General features: G+C 41.6%; 1 protein-coding gene across 1 annotated transcript in view; it reads right to left on the reverse strand.

Moving 5' to 3' along the window:
- The window catches only part of LOC101864064 (FAD-dependent oxidoreductase domain-containing protein 2), a 16036-nt gene extending 6197 nt beyond the window's left edge, over positions 1-9839 (reverse strand). Inside the window, exons 1-9 of the mRNA XM_005097688.2 lie at positions 9417-9839; positions 8225-8351; positions 7401-7551; positions 6945-6996; positions 5769-5896; positions 5002-5132; positions 3069-3189; positions 1446-1670; positions 108-274 (exon numbers count right to left, since the gene is read on the reverse strand). Coding sequence (XP_005097745.1) covers positions 108-274; positions 1446-1670; positions 3069-3189; positions 5002-5132; positions 5769-5896; positions 6945-6996; positions 7401-7551; positions 8225-8351; positions 9417-9839 — 1525 coding nt within the window. The remainder of the gene's footprint in view (positions 1-107; positions 275-1445; positions 1671-3068; positions 3190-5001; positions 5133-5768; positions 5897-6944; positions 6997-7400; positions 7552-8224; positions 8352-9416) is intronic.
- Between the last annotated feature and the right edge of the window lie 1191 nt (positions 9840-11030).

Here is an 11030-nt window from a genome sequence, read left to right on the forward strand (position 1 = left end):
CTGTGTGTGTGTGTGTATGTGTGTGCAATTTCAGTCACATTGCGCCTTTTTTAATGCCCACTTGACATATACCCGTATCGACCATATTATTTCGTCAAGTAACTCACCAGTGTATCTAAATCCATGAATAAATCCCCCTGCCGATTTCCGGAAGTCGAGGGAGTGAGAAGCGGTTCCGGCGTAGAACATTCCAGAATGATCCACAGACTCGTAGTTGTGGTAGATGGTCGGAAACTTAGAGGCCCTGAGTCTGCCTCTTGTGATTTCTGTCTTGCTAGGTATTTTAGAGATCACAACAAGAAGAAAGTTCAAGAAAAGCGTTTTTATTGCCGGTGGCAATGCTTATGACATAAGAATGTTTTGATTGAGTTGTCATTTCACCACCCTCTCTCTTTTCTTGGGATACTTTCTTATTTTGACAAACCCAAGAAATTTCCTTTTCAGGCACTTGTATATCGTGTTAGTTTAGACGAAGGTGTTGTAAAGCGCAGGGAATTTAATTGTACCTGAACGAGCGCTACAGAAATTATTTGCATTTTCAATATTATTTCTTTATCCACTTTGGAAAAGTTTCTTTTACTTTGGCGTACATGATTAAACGCGAACGTTGGTACTGTGTACATATATTATACTTAAATATATGAATAATGCACACTATCACAAACATAGACAATCCATACACCATTGCTGGTCACCCCTGTACAGCGCCCTTCTTGAGCAAGGGATATCGTGTCTTGCTCAAGGCCACACCCCAGTAACCACCCACCTGAATGCTATGTCATCAACACATGTTCGACATCACTGTGGGCCTGAACTCATTAACCACCCAGTTACTGGAGACCCCTAGTCTTCATAAATTCGCCTTGGTTAGTTGTTATGCACTTTGAAACATATTATAATAATTTTCAGTCTCTAAATTTGGAAATAGCCTCACTAAATCTCTTATGATTTTTTTAATGCGCTGACAGGTTTCTTTTGGGAAAAGATTCCAGATCAGTTTGCTCAATTCAGGTATTGGGTTTCTAGTTTTGAATGACTTTTGTAACCCCCCCCCCCCCCACACACACACAATCCCCCATTGTCTGTTTGTCTGGATAATGCATCAATTAATGGTACCGGATAGTCCTGTCTATTCGTCAAGGGAAATGCGGCGAATGAGAAGTAAGTATAGGGAGGAAAAAAGGGTTGAATGAGCCAATGACGTCAGGAATTATGGAGTATATGGATAGGTGTACTAGGAACAGTGAAGTCGTAGATTTCTACCATTTCTTAGCCTTCTAGTCAAATGTTGTACGTATGGCCTTGGTCTGACTACCCATCAGGACTGTTAAATTTGAGTTGTGTGGGGGTGGAAGGGAGGGGATTTTAAGGGTCTCCACCCACTTTATTCTGTCGAAGATGAACGTAACATTTTGGAGCTTCTGGCAAAAAAATTTAAGACTCACTTGAAAATTGAAGAATCAAATTTGAACCCGAGAGCTCTGATGACAATATCATAAGGATCACGCAGGGCTGTGTTGTCTACACGTCTGGGCAGAAAGTCGTTGTCGGCGTGAGTGATATGGATCTTGTCCCCTCGCTTGAACAAAGCCAACTTTTCCAGATCTGTCTCCATGATGGCGTCTAGAGATTTGAGCTGATAGGTGTCCAGGAGATCGTTGTTCACCGCCCTGTCAGGACAGAGACATCTGTTTTAGAATTTTGGCTTGGCGCCCAATAGCACATCTTGGAATAGACTCTCTGAGGGTTTGGAATTTGGTCCTGTAGAAGTTTGCAAGGTTTTATTCTGCCCCTCTCTCCCTCCCCCCTTCTCCCCCTCTCTCTCTCTCACTCTCTCTCTCTCTCTCTCTCTCTCTCTCTCTCTCTCTCATGCTTTTGATGTCCACTGAAACTGCACTTATCGACTCCTGAAAATCACTACCATATGGGAAGGAGATTTTTTTTAATACCCCCGCCGACACAGTTTAGATCCTTTAGGAGGCGGGCTTGTGACCCTGCCTGTCAGGGCCAACCCGGGCTGAGAGGGATACAACACCCCAGACCGAGATACTCGATAAATTTTTTTATCCCCACTCTGAATTCAAACTGCCGAAATGTCTAACCGCAACACGACAGACGCCGGTAATGGAGAGTTTGTCGAGAACAAATCTAACACTCGCACCAACACTCATTTTGACTCGAGATACTTTTAGCATAAAAGGCTTCTAATTTGCAAGATGGAAAAAGAGGACCCAAATCGGATTCGTGCCACAAACTGCGATGTGTTACAACGTACACATACCATTTATTTGTTTTGTTGCAAATTCAGTTGCATTAAATTTCAAACCGTTTTCTTAAGCAGAAGCTAAACAAAATCATTCCAAAAGTAAAGTTTCGATAATATTTCATTCAAGACCCAATTGATAATATGCTGGTACTATCAGTTTATCCAACATAGATACAAATTTCTACCTAGAATTACAGACATGAAGTAAATATCTATCTTAAGCAGTAGAAATAAGTACAATGTGTCTTGATATACTATATTAATACTGTACCAGTGCCTCGATAAGGTCGTCATGTCAGTAGTCTTGAGATTGGTTTATTGTCTTGACTACCGGGCTCGTAATCGTGAGATTGGTCTAATGTTTAGATCTAGACTACTGGACTCGTAATCATGAGGCTAGTCTAACGTTTACACTGCCGGACTCGTAATCGTGGGATTGCAGGTTCGGGTGTTCGAAGCTCAGCACTCACCATGGTCCGATGCTGTTTACTCGGGAAAGGCCTTTTACACGAGTTTATTTTTTCCAGTTGGCTTGATTCTATCGGATACGGACGTTCAGTTAGAAGATCCCGCCTTTTAACTCTCTCAGCAGCAAGCGCCGATACATCGGCGCCCTTCTTTACATCTTTTGACTTCCTGATAATTTGGGGTATGAAAAGGGTTACCTATCCTTATTGTGTTGCAAGGGACGTTAAACCTAGATCTATACAAATTTGCAATTTTCCAAAAAAGTGTTAAGTATAAATATGAATATAAACATAAATCATTCCGTAAAGTATACATATTGCAAGAGAACGCAAACCTCAAATCACCAACGTAGTGCGTTGACCAGGACAGTCTTGCCCTGGAGCTGGACAGCATGTGGATGTAGTTTGTGGACCCGTACAGGCTAGTCGCTATTTCAAAAGCTGTGTTCCCGCGACCTTGAAAAAAGAAGTAGTGCTTAGCAACAAAGATTCTGCACACGGTGAAAGAACATAAATAAGACGATTCTGCCTATTTTTTATAATTCACAGCAGTTTCGAGAAAAAAGGCATTTTTGTCAGCGTAACCCAGAAAAAGCATTCTTCCGAAATTTGAATTCTAATTTATTCATAAACTAGTGACAGTTTCACTTTGATTTTTGTTGATTTTTTTCCACACAAGTAGGGCAACTGATCAGGTTATCGATTTAGCAAATAAAAAAGAAAAAAGAGTCGCCTATAATGAATAAAGGCGCTCTCTCAGCCGACGGCAACATTATGCAAGACGGAACAACCAAGAGTTCCAGATGACGGAAGGGATTGGGTTTTTTAAACATTAAAATGTGTGCATCGTTGGTGAAGTTGTCTTGAGAAATGGCACAGTAATTCTTAGCACAATATTAACAGTATGCAGATTGACCAGTTATAAAAGGGTAAAGCATTTGTGGCGTCGGTGAGTGGGGTGAGGGGACCGTCCAAACGCCATGACGTTATTCAACTTTCTGAAAAAAATCTACTTTTGTTGATTCCAGGGGGGGGGGGGAATTTAGTTTGCAATAGCGTTCAAACAGAGATACATAGATAAATACAATAAGACATTCACCATCAATGTTGTTATTTAGGCTGATGCACAATATCCCACTACCACATACAATGAACGTATCTTTACTGGTCAGGACTGTTCTGCGCCCTGTTGGAATGCCGTTGGTGGCTAGTTCTAGGAATTAATTTTGAATTTTGCGCTTGTGGCGGCCGTAGCCTACTTTAATCGATTTTTGAACCACCAAGGGATCTTAAACGTGCGCAAATTGTACACGGAACCTCCGAGATTTTTCGACCTTATCCGAAAAGGCTAGGTGTTTGAACTTACCTACCCTAAAATCGTGGCGTCGGTAGCCTAGTGGTTATGCTACCGGACTCGTAATCGTGAGATTGCAAGTTCGGGGGGTTCGAGCCTCAGATCGGTCCGACGTTGTGTCCTTGGGAAAGGCACTTTACACGAACTTCTCACTTGGCTCGGTCCTATCGGAGACGGACGTTAAACTAGGAGGTCTCGCCCCTTAAATAACCTAATAGTGTTGATAGGGGCGTTAAACCTATACCTATACCTACCATAAGATCAGTGCTGTGGCTGAAAAACGGCAGTAAGAGGTAGCCAAGGACTAGCAGCAGAAAGGCTGCAGAAAGAGTCAGGAGCCCAGAGGAAAGGGGGGGGGGGTGGAGTGCAGAAAGTGGAGACAAAAGCAGACGACAAAACGTGGTTAGAAAGCAGGAAAGAAGGTGAAAGGAGAACATTTTGGAGAATTTACACTACTATAAGCTGCATACCGGCGTCGGTGATGTAGTGGTTAGGCGCATAGTCGCCGCAGGCAGGAGACCAGAACTCGGTTTCCAGGTGGAGAGTCATTAAATTTTTATCGGGCATCTCGGTCGTTTCGGTGGGAGGTTGTATACCTCCTTGCCCGTATTGGCTCTATCAGGCAGGGTCGAAGCCCCTCCTCTTAAATTTCTAAATTGTGTGAACAGAGACGTAAAAACAAATGTGTTAAGAAAGCTCCATCGTTTTCTCGCCTTACCTAAATCCAACTCACCCACTGCGTGGGTGGAAAAAGGGTGCTCTGGTGCGGTTGGCTTCTTCTTTCCTATCAAACCTATATCGTCCTTATCGCTGTAACTCCTTTTGTGTGTATCTTATTCTCCAGTAGCACCTCAAATCTTTAGCACTTACATGAATTATTTGTAAAACTCTTACCAAAAATAAACAAAACTCACCCAGAATGAGAACAGTTTTTCCCTCATAATCTTCCGGATCGAGAGACATGTTTTCATAGCCGTGCGCCAGCTGGATGCCTTCCATATCAGGGATGTTGGGCTGGCCAACTCCAGTGGCCATGATCAAAGTCCTGATGACGACGACGACGACGATGATGATAATGATGATGATGATGATGATGATGATGATGATGATGATGATGATGATGATGATGATGATGATGATGATAATGATGGACATTTTTTGGTGTGTTCCTGATGAAGCCCTTTGCCGGGAGAAACGTTGAACCTTTATAAAATTTGGAAATTCTACGAGTCTCAATCTTCTTTTATTCCTTGCTGTTAACAATGATGATGATGATGATAATAATAATAATAATAATAATAATAATAATAATAATAATAATAATGGTAATAATAATAATGGTTATAATAATGATAACAGTAATAGTAAATAGCATTTGTACAGCGCATATCCCCGCTCAACAGAAAGCTCTATACTTTACTTTACACTGTGTTATTAGCCCAGTAGACCAAGCGAAGCGTACCGTGCAAGCAGTTGATTAAGCGCTCAAACACTAGCAAACTGGCAATTTCAGATCTTTCTATAGCCGGCTACCCATTCCCATTTGAGTGAAGTGAGGAAAATTCGTGTAAAGTGCTTTTCCCGAGGACAAAATTCGGGCACCCGGGCGAGTTTCAAGCCTACGGTTTCGAGTCTCCTGTCCGCGGGACTATCTACTACATTGGCTCTTGCACCTACTCACCGACACTGGTATTGCTGCCCTCTCTGGTCCTCCATCAGAAATCGGTGACCGTCAGACACAGTGACGTCATCCACTGGGCGGATGTTGGTAACCGATGTGTTGTAGAGGACATTGATACCAAGCTTTTGCTATGAAAATGGTGAAATTGTATAGGTTTAAAACGCCCCTATCAACACTAGTAGATTACTTAAGAGACGGGATCTTCGAGTTTAAAGTCAATCTCAGAAAAGACTGAGTCAAAGTGGGACATTCGTGGAAAGTGCCTTTCCCAAAGACACAACGTCGGACCGAGCTGAGGCTCGAACCTTCGAACCCGCAATCTCACGATTACAGATCTAACGTCACATCTTTTGCTATGAGAACAAAAATGAGATAAGACAAGATAAGATACGATTATTTTATTGACCCACAAGAAAAATTCGGGAGTTTTTTAATGATGTTTTTGCGCCCATATCGACACAATTTAGATCATTTAGGAAGCGGGCTTCCGACCCTGCGTGCTAGAGTCAACCCAGGCTGAGAGGGATACAACATCACAGCAGTTGGACCGAGATATGTACTTAATAAAATTTTTTCTCTCACTCGGGAATCGAACTCGAGTCTTCTGCATACGACAGCGAAGAGCTTAACTGCTACACCACAGACGCCCGTGTGTACATCTGATAAACCAGAACATTAGAATACAAAGATTCAGTGTAAATACAGAACAACTGCCATCAGTACATTTCTGTTCAATAACCCAAAACAAATAAAGTTGTCATCAGTCCTTAATCATTTATTCTTTTGGTTACCTTTTGAATTGAAAAGAAAGGATCGTGGTCAATTGCAGCCTTCAAAGCGATTTTGGGAGAACACGATTACAGTAGATGAAGACGGTATAAAACACTCCGTTCTTGCTGTTTGTTAAAATTATAATGACCAAAACAAATTATGGGAAATTTTACCAAAACTTTTTATTTTCTCATCTTTCGTGATTCGTGCTACTGCCTTTGATTAAGGCATTACATAAGGTCTCAAATGTGAGACAATGAAATGAGTATATTGTATGCAGAAAAAAAAAGTTTTGTTTCCAGTTCTGTGCTCGGTTGAGCCTACAATTTCATACCACTCGGATAGTTATGTGAACAAGCATTGTGGTGATAGAAATCTTGCAACAAACGTGACTGATGACCATACCTCATAATCTCTCAGATATTTGACCAACACATCTGCATGAGGAAACATTTGTCTGCAAAAAAATAGAAATATTCGAGTTGAATATGCACATGTTTGCTTAATCATGTTTAAATCAAACTCACATTTGCTTATTCGTCGTCTTGTCCATTATCCATTAAAGCAAAACTCACTCACAAATTATAATCTGAGTTGTGTTATATAATAGTAGTTTATTTTTATTTTTCAGAAGTTGAATACCACATATCCGTGGCACATCCTTTTCCTTCCTGAAATCAATTTAGTTATTTGATATATTTTTGTGAACATTGTTGACATTGCAACCAACCAACCAACCAACCAACCAACCAACCAACCAGCCTAACAACCAACCAACCAACCAACCAACCAAACAACCAACCAACCAACCAACCAAACAAACCAACAAAAGACGTGTCAGGGGTCACCACGACTTGGTACCTGGTGTATTTGGTGAGCAGCAGGTCTGGGTCATGGGACAACAGGGAGTTCCAGTCATGACGTAAGTTGAACTCCGGGTTCACCTGACCTGTGTGACGTTTGTTGATGCTGATTAACTTTCGGTGACGAGGATACGTTTCAAAGAAACTGCCTGGAACAGACATGGATGGATTTTATTGGACAAATTAGGGCCAAACAGTTAAAGAACAAAGAAAAGAAAAGTTAAGTTCAGTTGATTATTTTCACACTGTTCTTCAATGAGGACAGGAACGGTTATTTGCAGAAACAACTATAGAGCGATTTTGAGGAAATGAAACTTTATCGACGCTTCGAAGCTTGAAGCCATTTTTTGTGCTTTTCAAATAACGGTGCGTTTGTTTTCTAAAAAATAATTTCATCAGCAACATTTGTTATTCAATATTAATATTCACAGCGCTATTCACCCAAAAGAGAAAGAAAGAGAGATAGAGGGATAGAGAATGAGCTATATATTTTAAAAGTATACATATACACATAGAGAGAGAGAGAGAGAGAGAAAGAGAGAAAGAGAGAGAGAAAGAGAGAGAGAGAGAAAGAGAGAGAGAGAGAGAGAGAGAGAGAGAGAGAGAGAGAGAGAGAGAGAGAGGGAGAGAGCAAGGCAGACACAGACAGAATGACAGATCTCCAAGTTAAAAAATGAACGAGGTAGAGAAAATGGAGACAAAAGCAGAGGAAAAAAAGAACCAAAGCTGTATGTAAATTCCATCAGCCATCGAATGTGTAAATGAGAACACCACTGTGTTATTTTTGTTTTTGAAAATGAGATGAAGATTGATTCAGAGTACCTGGAGTATTTGATCGTTCGAACACGACGTAGTCACGACCTTTGCTCTCCAGGAAATATCCCATCTGTAGACCGCTGGGTCCTGCGCCGACTACACAATAATCGTGATAGATACGTGATTGGGCAAACTTGCAGCAGAGAGCCAGGAGACAAAGCAGGTACAGATACATCTTTACTGCACGAGAACTGTGAGGAAAACGTTGCAGGTAAGTGATCAGTTGTTTGAAGAAACAGCTGTGTTCGGAGTTTCTAAAAACTTTGTTCAAGTTCCATAAATATATTGTACAACCTCAGAAATGTAAATGAAGAAAGCTTTTTTGGTCAAGCCGTCTTCAGTAGTTTAAAAGATTATTACACAAACAAATAAAACAAAACAAACAAACAAACAAACCAGGAAACAAATGCAGTACCGGTAGTTGATACATTTTAATCGACACGGACCCTTTAAACCTTGGTCTCACTGAAAAAATAGAAGCCCTAGGAAACAGATGATCCTTCTTGAAAAATCTTAACAGATTGATGACGAGTAAAGACCTGGATAATTTAGGTTTTTAGAGGGCATCTGAATGGAAACATGAATAGCGAACCATGATGTCCCACGCCTCTTTCAGATCTGGCACTCTATAAGTATGATGGTGATTTTTTTTTCAAGAGAGCAAACAACCCAGACGAGGCTGCATTAGTAATTAAAATAACTTGCATCATAAAATAGCTGTGGACCTTTGCATTTTCCGAGACACGTCAAATACTGCAAAACAGTGTCCATGTGATTTTTGCTATTATTAATAGTGAAATTAGCGTCTGCTTTTTGTTTTAATACACACGTTATAGTTAGTTAGTTTAGTTTGAAGTACGGCTGTGGTCAGGCTAGTCGCCTATCAGCCGTTCGTTGCTTTCATTTCACACTCTGTTATCTGTAGGTTGGTGCTCATGGCTCATGGATCTGGCAGTTTGAAACCAATCTAGGCTCATGGAGAATTTATGTGCCTTCCAGACCATGTCAATCCTATTCTTGAAAGCATTCAAGGATGGTGCAGACACCACATTTTCCGGTAGGGAATTCCAAGCGTTAACTGTGCGTACACTGAAGAAGTTTTGGCGGACTGCTGTTTTCACATGTTTGTTTTTTTCAATTTTAGGCTGTGTCCCCTGGTGTTAGAGTGTAGATCGCGGGGTAAAATGTCTCCCGTTACGTTGTAAATTCTTGTTAAATGCTTGTAACAATCAATCATGTCGCCTCTAGCTCTCCGATAGTACAGCGATGGTAGATCCAATTTTCTGAGACGATCGCAGTAAGCAAGGTGCTGTAGTTCAGGAATTAGTTTGGTGGCCCGACGTTGCACTTTTTCAAGTTGTTCTTCATCACCTTTAAGTGTGGGGTGCCAGACCACATTTCCATACTCTAGATGAGGACGAATGATTGATTTGTACAGAGTGGGAAGGGACACTTTGTCCAGCATTGTGAAACCTCTCAGGATCAGTGCGAGAAGATTGTTAGCTTTGTTGACTTGAATACTGACATGTTTGCTGAATTTTAGATCACAATCAATAGTCACACCTAGATCTTTTTCTAGTGTCACAGATTCTAGAGTGATGCGTTCACCTTTGGATGTCATCTTGTACTCTCATGGGTTTCTATTTTTCCCAATGTGCATAACCTTGCATTTTTCTGCATTAAACCTCAATTGCCACGCATCAGACCAGAGCTGGAGTCTGTTCAAGTCATCCTGGAAGTTGTCCGAAAAGTCGGGTACTTCAGCAAAAATCTTCGTATCATCCGCGAACAGAAAAGTAGCAGAGAGGATATTTTCAGGGAGGTCATTGACGAAGCATACAAAGAGAAACGGACCTAGCACACTTCCCCGAGGGATTCCCGACTGCACATGCTCCCAGGAAGACTCCTCTCCATTTACAACCACGCACAGTTGCCTATCAGTCAAGAAGTCCCTTATCCAAGCGTGAATCTGCCCCTCAATTCCACAGCCTTCCAGTTTTGTCAACAAACTTTCGTGTGGGACGGTATCGAAGGCCTTAGCAAAGTCTAGATAAATGGTGTCCACACAGCCATCTGCCTCAATGATTGAAGTCCATAGGTCGAGCACCGCTAACAGGTTGGTTGAACAACTTCTGCCGCTCATGAAACCATGCTGAAAGTTGCTAAACAGATAATTTTGCTGGAAATGTGTTTCTGAGCTGATCTCTGATGATGGATTCCAATACCTTACAGGCCACACTCGTTAGACTCGCTGGACGATGGTTTCCTGGGGCGGGTTTTTTTGCCTTTTTTGAAGATAGGTGAAACATGGGCTAGCTTCCACTCGGATGGTATAACTCCTTCCTGCAGTGACCTATTCATTAGAGTTGCCAGCGGGGCAGCTAGTTCAGTGGCTCATTGTTTGAAGATGGATGATGGAATGTTGTTTGGACCCTGGGCTTTGTTGGGATTTAGCTTAGCAAGCTTCTTGAGCACATCTTCTTTAGTTATATGCATGTCTTCAAACTTGCAGTTTTTACATCTCTATGTTGAAACTCAGGTATTTCTCTTGTGTCCTCTCCCGTGAAGACTGAGCAGAAAAAACTATTGAGAGCCTCTGCTTTATCCTTGTCCGTGCTTGCCACACTACCATCATTACAGACCAGATCCGCAATACCACTCCTTGTGTTCAGTTTGCTCTTGGCATATTTGAAAAATGCTTTGGGGTCTTGCTTGGATTCTTCGGCTATCTTTCTTTCAAGGTCTCGTAATGCCTTGCGGCATTCCCATTTGGCTTGGTTTCTTGCTTTTGCGTAGTCTGCATAGTCCTTAC

This window comes from Aplysia californica, unplaced genomic scaffold (assembly GCF_000002075.1).
Source record: "Aplysia californica isolate F4 #8 unplaced genomic scaffold, AplCal3.0 scaffold00161, whole genome shotgun sequence".
Taxonomy (NCBI): Eukaryota; Metazoa; Mollusca; class Gastropoda; order Aplysiida; family Aplysiidae; genus Aplysia; species Aplysia californica.